Source organism: Pteropus vampyrus, unplaced genomic scaffold, assembly GCF_000151845.1.
Source record: "Pteropus vampyrus isolate Shadow unplaced genomic scaffold, Pvam_2.0 Scaffold336, whole genome shotgun sequence".
Lineage (NCBI taxonomy): Eukaryota > Metazoa > Chordata > Mammalia > Chiroptera > Pteropodidae > Pteropus > Pteropus vampyrus.
In genome coordinates, this window is record NW_011889117.1 from 1,521,219 (window position 1) to 1,539,441 (window position 18,223).

The 18,223-nt window shown below is 44.5% G+C and overlaps 2 protein-coding genes and 1 non-coding gene across 4 annotated transcripts in view; 2 read left to right on the plus strand and 1 right to left on the minus strand.

The window, feature by feature from the left end:
- The first annotated feature begins 6,355 nt into the window (after positions 1–6,355).
- LOC111730871 lies at positions 6,356–6,474 on the plus strand. The gene has a single exon (XR_002776844.1). It is a non-coding gene; the product is annotated as a 5S ribosomal RNA (ribosomal RNA).
- Positions 6,475–8,989: 2,515 nt separating this feature from the next.
- Positions 8,990–14,978, plus strand: MAP1LC3A (microtubule associated protein 1 light chain 3 alpha). 2 transcript variants are annotated; one of them, XM_023522219.1, is made up of 5 exons: positions 8,990–13,634; positions 13,899–13,954; positions 14,040–14,146; positions 14,378–14,547; positions 14,828–14,978. In XM_023522219.1, the coding sequence occupies exons 1-4, from the start codon at positions 13,595–13,597 to the stop codon at positions 14,538–14,540; spliced, it is 366 nt and encodes a 121-aa protein (XP_023377987.1). In that variant the 5' UTR covers positions 8,990–13,594; the 3' UTR covers positions 14,541–14,547; positions 14,828–14,978. The 2 variants fall into 2 exon arrangements, with proteins under 2 accessions (XP_023377987.1, XP_011376594.1); XM_011378292.2 differs by having other exon boundaries at positions 14,378–14,978.
- A 203-nt stretch (positions 14,979–15,181) lies between these two features.
- Positions 15,182–18,223, minus strand: part of PIGU (phosphatidylinositol glycan anchor biosynthesis class U) — an 82,698-nt gene continuing 79,656 nt past the window's right edge. The window contains exon 12 of the mRNA XM_011378293.1: positions 15,182–15,613. Coding sequence (XP_011376595.1) covers positions 15,500–15,613 — 114 coding nt within the window. The 3' untranslated portion in view covers positions 15,182–15,499. The remainder of the gene's footprint in view (positions 15,614–18,223) is intronic.

Consider the following 18,223-nt stretch of genomic DNA (forward strand, 5'->3'; position numbering starts at 1 on the left):
CACTGTCTCGGACATGGCTCCTGGGTTTCAGAAATACATCTGCCAATATAACAAAGATGTGTCTGCTCCCAGCATTATGAAAAATTTCAAATATACAGAGTCGAAATAATTGTATATTCTTTATTTTACTCTACAACTTCTACAGTTAACATTAATATTTATCATAACTATCCATCCCATTTTTGGGTACATTTCAAAGAGCAGTTGCAGATAGTAGTACATACTCCTAAACACTTCAACATCTATATCATTAATTAGTTTAGCTTTTTTAGAGGGTAAGATTTACATATCGTGAAATGCACAAATCCTAAGTGTACCACTTAAGTGGCAAATGCATACACCTGTCAACCCAGCCCCCCACCTCAAGATCACATCATCCTTCCCCCTGAAAGCTCTGCTGCTTCCCAGCCACTCCACCCCTAATTCCCAGAAGCAGCCCTTGTTCTGATTCTCATCAAGTTTAAAATTCACCCTCCAAGGTACAGCTCTTGGCTGGGATCTCAGATCAGAGGCCTGCAGTTCTGGGACATGATTGCCTCAGGGAAAATGGAGTAGCTGCCATCTCCATTCAGCCTTTCCCTCAGTACTTGCCACTGTTTCTGGGAGTTGATGTTCCTCTAAGCTGGTTATCACCCTTCCCCAAAAATATGTTTTTAAAACACTCCAGAATTATAGCCTTTCTCACTTTTCATATGTTTGACTCAAACCAACTAATTTTGTATAGTTTTTCATTGAGAATCCTGAACTATCCATACCAAATTCAGGTTCTAGTGAAGTACTAGAAAAAAAAGAAATGGAGATCTTATAAATTCGATCATTTGCAGCAGGTGGAAGTCCTTAAGGTGCCAGACACATCAAATTGGTAGACACAATCCAGTGTTAATGAATTTTAGCTGGTCAATCATTCAACTGAGAAAGAAAACAAAACACACTTGAAGCGCCAGTCCTGTCGTTACATTAAACAAGTTCAATTGGATCAAAGAGCAACTTTAGTTTGGTCTCCCCCTGTCTAAATTTTTTCTCTGGGCCTCATTCTCCTGCCCCTGGATGGAATGTAGGGAAGTCCGGGGCTTTTTCCACTGATGGGTGATGATGTGTCCAGTCCAGTGTAACCACAAAACCTTTGAGCTGCATTTGGAGACAGAGGCCGCCCCTTCCCCAGCTTAGGCCTACTGCCAGCCTTGCCCTCTGCAGTGGAGGGGCAGGGGGGACCCAACTGCTTGGCCTTGGCCTTGTTTCCACACCTTACACTGTCACTTCTTGTCCTGTGTTGCTAAGATGGGAGAGGAAGGTTCATACTTTACCAATACTGTGAACTGGCTGCTGGCACTCTAAGCCTGGTGTGTGTTTATAGCTGAAAGTTGAGCTTCTTGTATGTCTTTCATGAGTTTTCAAAGACCTGCCCCTTGGTCCCCCCACTCCCATCCCTTTGTTTTCCTCTCAACTGCCAATCCCTTACTCTGGATGATGCACTCTCCTTGGCTGGCCCTGGTTCTCAGAGTCTCCCTCTGTACACTCTCCTTCTGTTGACTCAAAGTAAAGAAGAAGCACCCCACCACCTCCCTCTGTGGGTGGTGAGGCTCACAGCACATCACCAGCTTCTAAAAATGGTTGTTTATCTTCCAGCTCTTTCATAGGCTAAAGATCAGGTAGAAGTCTGAGCTCACTCTGGTCCACTTTGTTTTGCACTCCAACCTTGGTCCTTCCTGCTCCTCTCCTTACATATGGCAACTATTGCTTTGGGGGTCACAGCAGAAACTAGTGAAAAAAATTACACTTTAACTTCCTAGTTTATAAGAAATAAGTTTTAAAAGACTGCCTAAAAGGCAAGATGAAGTAGGGAATTTCATTATTGTTTTTAACTCTTGGTGTTAAATACTTTTTGACATGCAAGACTTATTTAACTTTCAGGTACTAAGTTTTCAGATACATTTAGGAAAAACATGAACAAAAGTAGATTGCCTGTAATTCTTATTTTATAATTCTTTCTATACAGAACAATGTTTTATTCATTTATTCATTCAACAGTTAGTGAATGCCGAATACGCACTAGGCCCCAGTCTAAACACTAAGGAGATAATGACAAGCACTTACTTCTAGTGGAGATGAGACAGCCAATTAAAATTAAAAAAAAAAAAACCTGCTTGGGACTCACCGTGGACCAATTAAATCATAATCCTTGAGAGTAAAGCCCTGGACTTTATTAGTTTGTAAAAACTCCCCAGGTTTTTGTGACGTGAAGCTAGGGTTGAGAACCACTGGCATAGAGGTTTATATGGTTAAGAACAGAGGAGGCTATAACAAAAATATTCGGAGATAAGGGACTCCTGAAAGATTGAAAATACGAAGGGAATAAATTCACCAGAAGAGTTGCAAGAGAAATTGAGAAAAATCTCCCCCAAAATAGGAAAAAAGAATGGAAGAGAAAGTGTAAGAAAATGAAAGGATCGGTCTGAGATATTCATCATCTGATTAAGAGGAGTTCCAGAAAGAAAACAGAAGAAAATTACCAGCAAGAGTATGTGAAAAATTTCCAAAACTAAGGACAAAAGTTTCCAGATTGAAAGTTCTGAGTATCCAAAGCAATTAATTTTAAAAAGATCCATGACAGGCCCCATCATCATGAAATCTCAGACAGTGGACAGACACAAGCCAGAGAGTGAAGGAAAATGAGTACAAAGGATTAGACATTGCAAAAGCATTGGACATCCCAACAGCATCACTAGAAACTGGAAGAAAGTGGAACAATGCCCTTAAAATCCTCATTAAAAAAATTATTTACAACCTAGAGTTTTATACTCAACTAAACTATTGGTCAAGTGTAATAGTAAGATAAATATTTTCAGATAGAGAAGGTCATTTGTCTGCCATGCACCATTTTTCAGGAAGCTACTGAAACCTACATCAAAATAAGGAAGTAAAGTAAGACATGGGATTCAGGCAATTTGAAACTCCAACATGAGAGACAAAAGATGAGAGACAAAAGGGATACATCAGAATGATGGTGAAGGATGCCGGGCAGTAAACCTAGACAGAGTTCTGAATAGGGTTGGAGGATGTTTCCAAGAAGAAAAATTTGAAAGGTTATCTGATGCGTTCAGAGAAGAGTTTTAGCTTTGCAAGAAACTTAGGGATAATTTAGTATTGAGGTATGGAAAACAAAACAGGAATTGGAAAATTAAGCCAAAACTCCAGAAAATAAAAAATTGTACAATAAAAAGCAAATCCAAGGCATATCATGTGGCTTGGCTGTGAATAATAATTATGCAGGCAAAATACTGCAAACCCTGAATAGTAATCTAACTGCTGAGGGAAGGGAAGAGCGGAGAGAGTCAAGAGTCACATACATCTCCTTCCATGGTAAGAACTAAAGAAATAGGAGGAAAACCATGGTGCTTAGAAACATGAAAATAATATCAGAAGGAACAGCTGCAAGTATTTAAATTGCTATTTCATTTTTTTTTATACAAGTATTTGGGTAAAAACTGTTAAAAGTTTGCAATAAGCTAATGCTACGCGAGGTGCTTTTAGCCGTTTTTCAATGAAGTAACTGAAGAATGGGAGTTTCTGGAACTCCAGGGAGAATCTGGAGGGACAGACCAAGGAGAATCCATTGCAGACATGAAATATCTTTGAAGTCTCCTATCTTTAAAATTGTACACATAATTTGCATTCTGATGGCTCTGTAGAGAATGCAGGGCCCAGCAGAATCAGGAACACAGCCAAGTGAACCCTGCTGGTGGCCTGGATGAGAGCAGTATCTTTGAGGGGAGGGGATTCCCAAGGTGAGCATCAAGACTTACCTGAAGTGAGAGAATGGGACCTCAAGGGGACTCATAGGTGCTTGCCTGGGGTGGCTGGCTGGGCCCAGCTGAGCATCGTTGCAGTCAACACTTTTGCATCATCTTTTGCAACCAGGGGTGCAGCTGTGTGGTAAATTCACAGCTGGCTTTTAACCAAGACTAGGATTTTGCCAGGTTAACTCAGCAGAAGAATGAAGGAGGTAAGCACTTTGGGAAGTAATCATCATGATGGGCTGTGGCATTACTGTTGGGCAAGGAGGAAGTGGAGACAGGTCAGGAAGCAATTGATAATGAGAGGGTGGAAGCAGAAGTCTTGCTGGAATTCTGGTGGTCAGGGTGCCCCTCGACATGCGTGTGCAGGAGAGGTGCATTGGTGAGGTGCAGTCTAGTCTGAGACTAGAAAAGTGTGAGGCCAAGGCCAAGTGGAGCAGGTTTCAGAGGAGAGGTGACCTGGCAGAGTGACAGCAGAAAGGGCTAGTAGTGGGCAGATGGGTTTGAGAGTGACTTGGGGTAAGCTTGAGATGACTCAAGGTGTGGGCGGATTGGTGGGCGAGGGACAAGCCCAGTTGTGTCTGAGTCAGGCCGTGGTGATGGGATGGATGCAAGGGCAGGTGGGGATTAGCTGGAGGTGCAGGTATTGGGGAAGATGGTGACTCCATTTGGATGTGTTCAGTTTGAGAAGCCTCAGCCTCTGAGGCAACCTTTGTTCAGGACCCAGACCTGAGACCCAGAGGGAAAGTCAGGGGCTGGAGGTGGGGAGTTTGGAATCACTGTCATGTTGGAGGCACTGATGGTTGTGTACATGGACATGACCCAGAATGATATGAGTGGGCTGAGGAGAGCTGAGGGCCAAGGAAGGACAAGAACGCTGAGGCGCAGCTGGAAAGGCCTAGGGAGGCAACCTCTCCAGGTGACTGGCCAGCTCTGAGGGCTGGTGTCTGGGGAGGGCAGGGGCTGAGAACAGAGGAGGAAGAGAACCTTGCCCATCGTTCAGAGAGGTGGGTTGAAAACTGAGCATTCCCCTGACCACATAAAGAGGAGGGGACCGAGGGAGGGAGCCCCAAAGGAAGGAAAGGCCAGGTCCGAAACTCCATGTGGGAAGTGGAGTTGGTGGTCATGGCTTCCACTTCCCAGTGAGCTTCAAGAGCGAGGTGGGGCATCCCAAGCCTGTGGCTTGGAGACTTCTGAGTGAGTTTTAGGCCTTTAAATCTTTGGAAAATTCCACTTAGAGTCTGTAAACAGGAACAATCAATCCTTACTCAGAGATAATGTCCCTGATTTGGACACTGGGTCCTCCCAATGTTAGGCCCATTTTATGAGTGAGTTCACTGCCTTAAATAAGATACCACAGCCCCGTGTGGTACTGAAGTTGGTCCCTCTGATTCCAGGCCCTGTGTCCCCATGACTGTGCCCTACAGGTCACAAACTGATCCTTAACCTCAGAATCAGGTTCTGTTCCTATCTCCATCTTGTAGATAAAAATATTGAGGGTTCAGGGGGAAAGAATTTGTTCAAAGTTATCCAGTAAGTTGTAAAACTAGACCGAGGTCTCTCTGCCATTGTGTAAAGGAGCAAACAGAAGCTCAGAGAGGGAACCTGCCATGGTCACATAGTAACTGATGACCCACACACACATACCTTCTGGCCAGGGGTTGCTCCAGCCTCTTGTGACAAGCCAGCCAAGGCCATGTCAGAGTCCCAGTCAGAAGCCCAGAATAGCAGGAATAGGGTGAGTGGGGACGGTGAGCTTGAACATGGGTGAGACACTGCCCTGAGATGACAGTTTCCTCAACAATCCCAAACAGTCCTCTCAGACCCCTTAGTGCCCAGCAGCAGTGCTTGGCCCATATTCAAAGCCTGCACATGGTCTGGAAAGGAGACTGACACTCTCAAATGGGCAGTGAGTGACTCAGGGACGTGACATGTGTGGGCTCAGAGAAGGGTGCCTCAGCCAACGAGTAATTACTGAGCACCTACCATGTGCTACACTCTGTTCAAGTGATGTGATTCAGCAGGAATCAAACATAGAAAACACTGCCCTTAAGGGGCTTGCATGTTTGTGGGAGGGAGAAATAAAGTAAGATTAAAAATTTAAATTATATAGCTTATTAAACCCACAATGAGGTCCCACTACACACCTACCAGAATGGCTAAAATTAAAACAACTGGTAACACCAAATGTTGGCAAGGATGCACAGCAATTGGAAATCTCATATATTGTTGATAAGAATCTAAAATGGAACCATCACTTTGGAAAAAGATCTGGTAATTTCTTATAAAACTAAACACACATCTACCCCGTGACCTAGCAATTCCACTCCTAGATATTTGTCCAAGTGAAACAAAATGCATATGTACACACAAAGACTGTTACAGGGACGTTCATAGCAGCTTTATTCATAATCACCAAAAACTGGAAACAGCCCAGGTGTCCATCAATAAGAGAATGGATAACCGAACTGTAGTACTTCCATACAATGCAAACTACTGGGTAATATAAAGAAGTGGTCTGACGTTTGCAACATGGATAAACCTCAAAAAACTTCGTTGTAGTCTACGGCCATGCCATCCTGAACATGCCCGATCCCGTCTGATCTCAGAAGCTAAGCAGGGGTGGGCCTGGGTAGTACTTGGATGGGAGACCACCTAGGAAGACCAGGTGCTGTAGGCGTAAAAAAATAAATAAAAATAAGGGATTGTAAGCTGACGAGGTCCTTGCAATCTGTGAGGTCAACCAAGGGTTGCCTCGCCTAAAAAAATTAAAAAAAAAAAATTTGTTGTGGTAAAGAAGTCAGACACAACAGATGACATACTGTAGACTTCCATTTATATGAAGTTCAAGGCTGGGTCAGACTAATCTATGGTGAAAAACTTGGAATGGTGGTTGCCTGTGGAGGTGGGGGTGGGAGTGGACTGGAGCAGGGGTGCAAGAGGGAACTTTGTAAAGAGGTGATGTTTGCGTTCTGTTATCTTGATAGGGGTTTGGGGTACACAGGTGTGAGTACTTGTCAAAGCTCATCAAATGCACACTTAGAATCTATGTTTAATTGTATGTAAAGTTTATCCTTCTAAAGAAAAAAAAGAACCAAAAATAAATACTGACATGAATGTGAAGGATTTAGGGATAAAGTGAATTGATATCTGCAACTTACTGTTTTTTTCTCCTTTTAAAAAAATTGAGATATAATTGACATATACCATTGTATTAGTTTCAGGTGTACGACATAATAACTCATTATTTGTATGTATTGCAAAAGTGATCCTCACAATTAGTTAACATCCATCACCGTAGTTAAAATTTTTTTTCTTGTGATGAGAATTTTAAGTTCTACTGTTTTAGCAACTTTCATATATACACTATAGTATTGCTAATCATAGTCACCGTGCTGTACTGTGCTGGATGTCATATCCTATGACTTATTTTATAACAGGAAGTTTGTAACTTTTAACCCCCCTCACCCATTTTCCCTATCCCTTCCCCCACCTTTGTCAATCACTAATCTGTTCTCTGTATCTGTGAAGTTGGATTTGTTTTAGGTTCCACATATAAGTGAGATTATGATCTATTCACGTTACTGCAAATGGCAAGATTCCCTTCATTTTTATGGCTGAATAATATTCCACTGTATATATTTATACCACATTTTCTTTATCCATTTATTTACCGATGGCCACTTAGGTTGTTTCTATATCTTGAGTATTGTGAATAATGCAGTGAGCATGGGGGTGCAGATATATTTTCAAGATAGTGATTTCACTTCCTTCAGGTGCTCAGAAGTGGAATTGCTGATCATATGGTAGTTCTATTTTTAATTTTTTGAGGTAACTCCATACTGTTTTCCATAGGGGAAATTTATATTCCCACCAACAGTAGAAAAAGGTTCCCTTTCTCCACATTCTCACCAACACTCGTTATTTCTTGTCTTATTGATAATAACCATTCTAATAGATGTGTGGTCATATCCTGTGGTTTTGATTTGCATTTTCTAGATGATTAGTGATGTTCAACACCTTTTCATGTACCTGCTGACCATCTGTATGTCTTTGGAAAAATGTTCAGATCCTCTACCCATTTTTAAAATTGGATTGTGTTTTTGTTAGAGTTCTTTATATATTTTGAATATTAATTCCTTATCAGACATATGCTTTGCAAACATTTTCTCCTATTCGGTAGGTTGTCTTTTCATTTTGTCGATAGTTTCCTTTGATGTGTGGAAGCCTGTTAGTTTGTAGTCCCATTTATTTTTTTCTGTTGCTGCCTTCGTTTTTGGTGTCAAATCCAAAAAATCATAGCCAAGACCGATGTCAAGGTGCTTATTGCCTGTTTTCTTCTAAGAGGTTTATGGTTTTAGGTTTTACATGCAAGTCTTTATTTTAACTTAATTTTTGTGTACAGTGTAAGATAATGATCCATTTCATTCTTTGGCATATGGCTGTCCACTTTTCCCATCACCATTTACTGAAGAGACTGTCCCTGTTTTGTATTCTTGGCTCCCTTGTCATAAATTAGTTGACCATGGGTTTATTTCTGGGCTCTATTCTGTTTCGTTGATCTATGCGTGATTTTATGCCAATACCATACTGTTTTGTTTATTGTAGCTTTGTCATATAGTTTGAAATCAGGGAGCATGATGCCTCCAGCTTTGTTCTTTCTCACAACTGCTTTGGCTATTTGGGTCTTTTGTGGTTCTATACAAATTTTAGAATTGTTTGTTCTATTTATGTGAAAAATACTATTGGAATTTTTATAGGGATTGCATTGAATCTGTAGTGCTTTGTTAAATTTATTCCTAAGTATTTTATCTTTTGATGCAACTTTAAATGGAATTGTTTTTCTTAATTTCTCTTTCTGACAGTTATTAGTGTATAGAAATGCAACAGATTTTGTATATTAATTTTCGTATCATGCAAATGTTACTAAATTTTAGTTCTAACAGTTTTTTGGTGGGGTCTTTAGGATTTTTCTATATATAATGCCATCAGCAAATGAATTTTACTTCCTTTCTGAAGTAAAAAGATGCCATTTATTTATTTGTTTGTTTGTTTGTTTGTTTGTGCCTAATTGCTCTGGCTAGGACTCCCAATATTATGTTGAATAAAAGTGGTGAAAGTGGGCATCTTTGTTTTGTTCCTGATCTTAGAGAAAAAGTTTTCAGGTTTTCACTGTTAAATATGATGTTAGCTGTGGCATTGTCATAGATAGCCTTTAGGATGTTGAGGTATGTTCCCTCTACATTCACTGTGTTGAAAGTTTTTATCACAATGAATGTTGGATTGCAACTTACTTTTAAATGCATCAAAAAGATATAATGGGTAGATGGATGGATGGTCGGACAGACAGATAGTGATGAAGCAAATGGAGCAAGTATTAAGCATAGACTAACCGATGGGTATATGGGTAGTCATATTCGAGTTTTGTGTGCTTGAAAATTCTCGTAATAAATGTTTAGAAAAATATTTAACCTATTAATTTTCCTCTGGCAAAAAATTAAGCAAAGCACTGGAAGGGAAGTTAAAGAGTGACTGGGGTGGGGGCTGCAGTCTTAAATAAGATCATTCAAGAAGACCTCCCTGAGGAGACCTTGGAGATGAGAGTGAGCCACGCAGAGATCTTGGGAAAGAATATTCTGGGTAAAGGGAACGATAAGTACAGAAAGGCCCTGGGCACAAATGGGTTCCTGGGGTTCCTGAAACAGTGAGGAGGCCAGCATAGCTGAAGCCAAGGGGGCGAGGGTGAGTGTAGATGAGGCCAGAGGAGCAGCGGGGAGGCTGATCCCACAGGCCTCATGGGCCACTGTTTAGCCTTTGACTTTTGCTCTGAATGAGTGAGATGCAGGAACAGCATGATCCAACGGGATTGCTTTCGTCAGTGTAGTGAGACCAGACTGGAGCAGGCAAGGCCAAAGCAAGGAGATCAGTGAGGAGACGACGGGAGTAGTCTGGCAAGAGATGGTGGCAGCTTTGGCCTGAGTGGCAGTGGCAGAAGTGGTAAGAAGTGGTCAGATTCTGGAGATATTTTGAATGTAGAACCAATAGTATTTGGGCACGGATTGGATGTGGAAGCGAGGAAAAGAAAGGAGTCAAAGTTGACAGATTGGAACTGGGAAGATTACAGTTAGGGGAAGATCGTGGGTTCATTTGGGGGAGGTCAAGTTTGAGATGTTTGCTAGACTTTCAAGTAGAGACAAGGAGTAGGCCAGGATTTTAGATTCAGAAGAAATGGAGAGAGAGGATGAAGTCATGAGAGAAACCAGAGGACTGGAGGAGGGTGTGTTAGCCCTGCTGATGGGTCAGGTGAGAGGAAGAGTGAGCACAGACCTTGAGATTTGGGTGGTGGGCTCCTCCCTCACTGCAGCCTCAGCCCGGGGCTTAGTCTGACAAAAGAGGTGGAACCATTTCCCCAAGTCCATGGCCAACCTAGTTCTTTCCGTTACTCTTTTCAGCTGATTACACGCAGTCTCGTGCAACTTCGAGATTTGTCCACTTTAACACACACAGCTGTAGATCAAGAGTCAGCAAATTAAGGCCCTCGGAACAAATCTGTTTTAGTAAATATCCACAGCCATGCCCATTCTGGTTGTCTAAGGCTGCTTCCACACTCTAACAGATGGTTGCCAGAGACCATATGGCCTGTGAAGCCAAAAATATTTACTGTCTGGTTTTTCAAAGGGAAAGTTTGCTGACTCCTTTTCTTTTTTACTAGAACAGTGTGTCATTCTAGACACAGGAATATACAAGATATTGAACATTTAGGTGCATCTCAATTTTTCACTATTATGAAAACGCTCCAGCGAACATACCTAACCATGTTTCTTAGGGCTCATGTGCACCTGGAAGTGAGATTGCTGGTTTGTATGATACAGGCATCTTCAGTTTTGGTAGATTTTGTCAAATTGTTCTCCAATATGGCTGAAATGATTTTCACTCCCAACGGCAGTATGAAAAAGTTCCTCTAAAACTTTGTATCGTGTTGTCAAACTTTATCAGTTGGCAATCTTATATTGTTTGTAGATTCCTTTGGTTATTCTGGCTATGGATGATAGTTTTGCTCTTTTCCTTGTCTTGGTGCTCTGGCTGGGCATAGCAGTACTGTATTTTGTTCAATGAAAAAATTAAAAATTTTGTAACTGGCTTTAAAGGGAATAATGCTTAGCATTTTACCATATACTATGGTGTTTTACTGTTAAGCATGTTTGCAAGTTTAAGGATTTATTTTGAGAGGACTCACTTAGAAAACCAGTTGAACTAGTGGCTTTTGAGATATATGGCTAATCAGTATCTATTTCTTTTTCAATTAGTCTTGGCAAATTATCTTTTTCTAGAAAATTGTCCTTTTCATCTAAACTTTAAATTTACTAATGGCATAAAGTTTAAAATCTTTTTGTCATTTCTGATATATCGAGATAGTTATGTTCTTTTTGCAATTAATGTTTACTGTATTGATCTTTTCAAAGATCTAGCTTTGCTTTGCGGTCTACACTAGTGTTTTTGTTTTCTATTTCATCAATTTCTGCTCTTTATTATTATCATCCTTCACTTTCTTTGGGTTTACACTGTTATTCCTTTTTAAAATTGACACTGCTCATAAATTTTCCATATTACTTCTTACCTCATACAAGGCTATAAATCTTCTAAATGCTGCTTTAGTTGCTTCCCGCCCCACCCTGAGTTTTTACATGTATTCTCATTTTTGGTTTGATCTAAATAGGTTTCATTTCTATATGATTTCATATTTGAGTAATACATTTTGTAAGAAAAATGTTTAAATTTGGAGCTTACTTGGCTCGTGTCTGTGGTCAGGGACTGTTGTATGAAATGGAGTAGTTGGTATCTGTTGACTAATTTCTCAGAATCTAGTAGTTAAGTCATTTTTTTTTTTTTTTTTTTTTTGGTAAATGTTTCCTATGTGCTTGAAAGTAACATATTGAGTTCAGGGTTATATCAGAGTCCATTGATGAGGATTATTAATAGTATTAAAATCTTCTATATTCTTTTGGCTGTTTGGTCTATCAGTTACTGAAATAGCTCTTAAAGCTCCTACTATGCTGGAGGATTTGGCAATTTTTCCTTGTACCGAGACTTTTGCTTTAAACACTTTTTGACTTTTTTTTTTTTTTACCTCTAACATACAAGTTCAGAATTGTTATGTCATCCTAGATATTGTTCTTTTAATCATTGTGGTGACCTCTTTGTCTCTAATAATGTCTTTTGCCTTAAAGCCTATTTTGTCTGATTTTTCTATAGATAATCTTTTGGTTAGTTTTTCTCAAGTGTACTTTTTTCCATTTTTTTACTTTTGATGACCTAAGGTTTTAAATGTCTTCTTGTAAACAGCATAGAGCTGCATTTTTTTGTTGTTGCTGCCAATCTGATCATCCCTGTTTTAATAGGTGAATATGAAACATTTTCTACCTCTGGTTTTGTACCATTTATATACCATTCTTTTACTTTGCTTCCCTTTTCATCTTTTCTGTCTTCCATTGTATTTTAATATCCTTTTCTAACCATTTTTCTGCATTGGCAGTTATACTTCCTATTTCTATTCTTTTAGCGATTTCTGTTAAGTGTCTGAAATACGTACCTGACTTTACAAAGCTAGACAATTATCATCTTTATCCTCCTCCTCTCAAAAAAATCTTCTTAGAATACTTGAACTCTGATTACCCCCTCCAGTCTTACCTGTCACTGTGTCCCATGCTCCTTGTTTTGCAACCCACAAATTAATCATCACTATTCACGTGCCAAGTAAGTGCATGTTAAATGACTTATGTGTTTCCCAGTTTAGTTGCTCACCATTTTCTCACCTAATTTCTTCTTTTAGAGTTCTATAAACTCACTACAAAGTGCCTAGATGCTTTTATTTTTATTTATTCTGCTCTGGATTTTATGTGAGGATCCTGGTCTTTAATCAATTTTGGAAGCTCTTCTTCAGGAACTGCCTCTCCATCTTTCTTTTCTCTCCTTCCGGAATTCTGATTGGCCGTGTGAGTTCTTCTCAACTTTAGGTCACTTCCTCTTTTATATGTTCCATCACCTTGTTTCTCTATTTAATCACTTCTGATTATCCTTCAATTCAGAGAGATTCTCTCCTGCGGTGTCTAATCTTTCTTGCCTCATCCTTTGAGACTTGAATTTCAATAGTTTTTCGCCAATTCTAGAAATTCCTTTTAAAATCTGTGTTCCTTTTTAGTATCTTGCTTTTATATTTTAATCTCTCCCTATCCCACCTTTTTCTCTAACCATAAGCTCCAGGAATGAGAGGAGGACTTTTGGTTAACTGCTGTTATCCTCAGCGCCTCTGGAACTAAGAGACTCTGCGTATGCACTGTCAGATGACAGTGAAGCAGGAGCAGAGGATGCCGAGCTGCATCCTGGCCTGCGATTTTCCCGCCGCCTCTGGAGCTGCGAGCACCCGGCTTTTCAGTCTCGGCTCAGCCTGGGCCTGGGGGAGAGGGGCCACACAGGCCATGACGTCACAGGACTGTGACGCGCCCTGGGCGCCCCCGCCCTTTACAGAGCGAGTCGGGGATCCAGGCTCTCTGCGCCCTGACGTCACGGTCTGGGCGGGCGGGTTTTGCGTCGGCCCAATGGGAGCAGCGCACCGGCCTCCCCTTTAAGGAATGTTGTGACCTGACGTCACCCAGGCGAGTTACCTCCCTGAGCCTCCGCCGCCGGGCTCAGCGTGAGCCCCGGAGCCCTTGAGCGTGAGGTGCGGAGCCCCTGAACCACAGCTACATCCCTACGCCGTGCACCTCGGAGCCTCAGCCTGTGCGCCCTGCCGGGCCCGCGAGATGCCCTCTGACCGGCCTTTCAAGCAGCGGCGGAGCTTCGGTGAGGCCCAGCGGGCGATCTGCGGGGAGGGGGGGTGGGAGGCGCGACCGATCTGACTGCTGCAGGTGACGTCAGCCCCGTGACGTCAGGCTCCAGCTGGACCCCAGGCTAGGCGGCAGGTTCAGGCCTGGGCCGGGACCTGCCCAATGGCCCCGGGGGCGGGGGCTTTGGGGAGGTGGGGCCGGGGTCCGCCCCTCTGGGACAGGCGGGGCCAACCGTGAGGAGGACCTCGGCCCAGCCTCACTGCCAGCTCTCCCTCCACAGCCGACCGCTGTAAGGAGGTGCAGCAGATCCGCGACCAGCACCCCAGCAAGATCCCGGTGAGTCCTGCGGCCCCCTAACACCCCTGCAGGGCCCCAGGTCCCGCCCCGGGCTCATGCGTCCCCCTCCCCACCCTGTTCCCAGGTGATCATCGAGCGCTACAAGGGTGAGAAGCAGCTGCCTGTCCTAGACAAGACCAAGTTCCTGGTCCCAGACCATGTCAACATGAGCGAGTTGGTCAAGATAATCCGGTGCGTGGGCAGCAGCTGTCAGAGGGGAACTTGGGTCCTGCTGGGGTCCGGCGGTGGGCCGGGTCCTTCTGAGAAGGGGTGGGGGAAGGTTGGGAAAGATCAAGGTCAGGGCTGAGGTCAGTATCGGGTGAGAGCCTCTGGAAGGGGCTGGGATCATTTGGGGGGAGTCCGGGCTCTACCCACCCAGCAGCCAAGCCCCTCACACTCAGCATGGCCTCCTGTCCACCTCAGGCGCCGCCTGCAGCTTAACCCCACGCAGGCCTTCTTCTTGCTGGTGAACCAGCACAGCATGGTGAGCGTGTCCACGCCCATCGCAGACATCTATGAGCAGGAGAAAGATGATGACGGCTTCCTCTACATGGTCTACGCCTCCCAGGAAACCTTCGGCTTCTGAGCCAGCAGTAGGGGGGGGAGGGGGTTTGGCTTGGGAGTGGGGGGCCCTATCAGGCTCTGCCCAGCGAGCTCCTGGCTCCTGAACTGAGCTGCTTCTGCCCCTGGGGGGCTGGGCAGGGATGCTGCCCCTTAGGGGGCACCAACCACTCTGACTCTGTCCTGGGTGCATCCTGGGCTAGTCATGCAGTCATGTTAGGGTTGTCCCTCTGGGTGCTTGATGGGGGAAGGTATGGAGCAGCCCCGCCCCCGCCCCCAGCACCCCTGCTGTCTGGTTTATCTTTTTTTTAGTTCCTGCCTGTCTGCCCCTCCCCCACCTGAGGCGCTGCCCCCTGCCTGGACCTACCCTCTCCCGAAGGACTAGTCCCCGGCTCACCTGGTCTTGAATGGATCTGTGGTCATTGTCCCTCTGCAGAATAAAGATTGCTCAGGCCTGCCTGGCCCTTTGCCTCCAGCTGCTTGCGGGGTGGGGAGGGCTGCTGGTGGGGCTGTCCCATGCAGTTTTTGGCTCTCCAGTGCACAGACTTGTGTTCTGTGGACTTAGGGTTCATCCTGGAAACCCACACCCTTGTGTAGTGTACCATGGCAGTATTAGGGGCCAATCCCACCTCTTCCAGGAGTGCAGTGTGGGCCCAGGGTAGACTGCTTCATAACAAAAAAAACATTTATTAAGTAGCCACAACCTAACAAACCCTGCTCACCTGCTTCTCCCCCTCTCTTGCCCGGGAGGGGGCTCCCTGGAGTGCAGAGATACAAATTGGGGGTCCAAGTGGAGGTGCTCCTGGCAACACCCCACAGGCCTTGCTGCCAGCCTTGGCTCCCCCTCTGGTGCCAAGATTTGTGACCCTGGACTTGAACCTCATCTGCCTGAGGACTTGTCTGCTGGCAACTCTAGCTAGAGGGCTTGGCCCAGCTTCTGGCCTTCTAGCCCCTGAGGTCCGTGCAGCCCTGTGCCCGCAAGGCCTATTTGAGCACAAGCATGGCCTCCGTGCCATCCTTGGTGGTCAAGTAGAGACCATGAGTGAGGTAGTACTCCCGCCGCAGGAAGGCGTAGAAGTAATCGGAGATGAGCAGGATCTGGAGGGGAGAAAGAGAGAAACTTTGAGGTACCTCCTCCTGAACCTTGGGTACCTGAGGGGCTAGGCAACTGTTGGAGAGACCTTTTCTAGGGTCTTCCACCTCAGGACCTACACTTGACCCTGCAAGGTCTCGCTGGCACCTCAGAAGTACCTGTACTGCCCTCCCTTCCTATACCAAGATCCACACACATCTCCTTCCCAGGCCCTGGCCTCTGAACTCCAGACTGATACTTGTGCAACCAGAGGCCCCACCTCACCTCTTGGGTGCCCACAGGCCCCTCCACCCCAGCCAGCTCACCTGTCAAACCTGCTTCTCCCACTAGGAACCTATGTCTCCCATCTTCCATCCAGGTGCTCAGGCCACAGAATCACCCAATACTTCTCCTGTATACAAAACCACTAAGTCCTGCCAGTTCTACCTCCTAAACTCTCAAATCCACCCATTTCTACCCATCTTCACAGCTACCACACTGGACAAAGTCACTGTCATCTCAACAGCAGTCTCTTCTTTGGGGTCCCTGAATCGCAAACTTCCTCTCCACTCAGTGCATTTTCCCTAGCGGCCAGAGGTTGCTTTTCAAAACAAATCTGATCGAAGTCCTCTACAGGCTTCCTATGCCTTGTAGGGTGAAGACCAAACTCCCTGGGGTTCTGAGGCCTTGTACCTGGTCCCTGCTGTGTACATGCATCATCCTCTCCCCTGTTCTACCTCATTCTGCTCCAGCCACACTGGCCTCTTCCCTCCCACTGCAGATCTTTGCTGTTTCCTCTGCCTGGAATAGTCTCTCCCCTTTTATCTAGTCAACACCTGCTTCCCCTTCAAGTATCAGGAAGGTTCTTCCTCAGAGAAGCCCTTCCTTACTCCCCAGATTGGGTCTTGGCTCCACTAACCTCTATTTGGTAGCGCAAACTCATCCAAATTTCAGATTTACATTCATCTCTGATTGCCTGAGGACTGTACTCCTTCCTCAAATGGTTCTGCCGCCATGGTATATGTGCCCAGCTCAGTCTTTCTTGTATGGACCACAGAATCAAAAGGGCCCTAGAAACACAGCCTACCATCCCTCTCACTGAGGCCCAGAGAGAAACAGGGATTTCCCAAGATCTCTCACGTGCTAGACCTACAGCCTTACACTCCCATCTGTCCCAAGCTCCCATATCTCCAGTCCCTGGAACAGAAGGGGCAAGGCCCAGCGCCACGGAAGGGGGAGGGGAGAGGGGCTCCCCACTGCAGACCTCACCAGCTCTCAGGCATTTAGAGGCCTTTCAGACTATCAGCAACTACCACTTCTCGGCACAGATGGGGAGACGGAAGCCCAGAGCAAGCGGGGGACCTGGCTAGGGTCTTGGAGCAGGTCAGAGGGTTGAGCTGAGCTTGGGATCTTGGCCTCTGACCCTGAGAGCCCAGTCCTGGGCAGCCTCTCACACTGAGAGCAGGAAGAAGGGGATGGAGTTGCCTGGAGGAACTTAGGACAAGGCACCACAGGGGCCTGTCTGGAAGAATTGACGATCCTCATCTTACAGATGAGGAAATTAAGGCACAAAGGGGTCAATAGTTGGTCTAAGGCTATACCAGGAGACATGGACCCTGCAAGGCTATGTACAGGGATCCAGTTTGCCAGGGGGCACAGAACTCTGCCTCTGTGGGTGGGTATCAGTAAAGCAGACAGAGCCCAGGAAGCCCCTGAGGCCTTGTCCCACAGCTGTCCTTTGGGGGCAGTTATCACAGTATGAAAGGAATGTCCATCATAAAATCACAGCACCAATGTCACACACAAGCAGCTGGGCACACAAGTAGCAGGAAGTCAAAATATGAGGTATTAGATTGAACTACATGAAACTGCTGTTTTTGCAGATCATAAACGGTTAACTATTGGCAATTTCATATGGTTCAATATAAAAAGAAAAAAATCAACAAGAAATACCAATAGCAGAGTAAGCATATCATTTAGAAGTACCAGAATGAATAATTGTAAGACCTTAAGAAGTTATTCTTTTTCCTCATAAGCCTTAACTTTGTAAATTATGTACGTTATGTTGATAAAAATACAAAGTCAATGAACAACAATCAGCCAATTAATAAATGACTTAATAAATAAATGGGGAGAAATTCCTTTTGGAATCCTTATAGAAGAATTCCAAATAATACATGTAGATACTCCCCGCTCCAGGAGGCAGAGCTTAATTCCTGCCCTCTTCCCACCCCCTGCTCTGAAGGGTGGGCTTAGTGACTCACTTCCAAAGAGCAGAGCTGGGAGAGAGAAAATAGCAACTTTAAACTGGAGAAGCCTGGCAAACACTATCTTAACCAAATGAGGGGTAACAGCATGAAGTTGTGTGGCTAGCATGTACTTCCTGAGCGTTCCAAAAACACAAAACCTGGTCTCATGATGAGAAAACTATCAGACGAACCCAAAGTGGGGACACTCTGCAGGCTAGCTGGCCAGTGCTCAAGACTGTCCAGGTCATGAGAAATTAGGAAAGACCGAGAAAACAAGCAGAGGGCACAGGGAGACATGACAACTAAGTATAATGTAGTGCCTTTGATTGGATCCTGGAAGAGAAAGGATATGACAGGAAACCTGGTGAAATCCGTATCAAGTCTGGA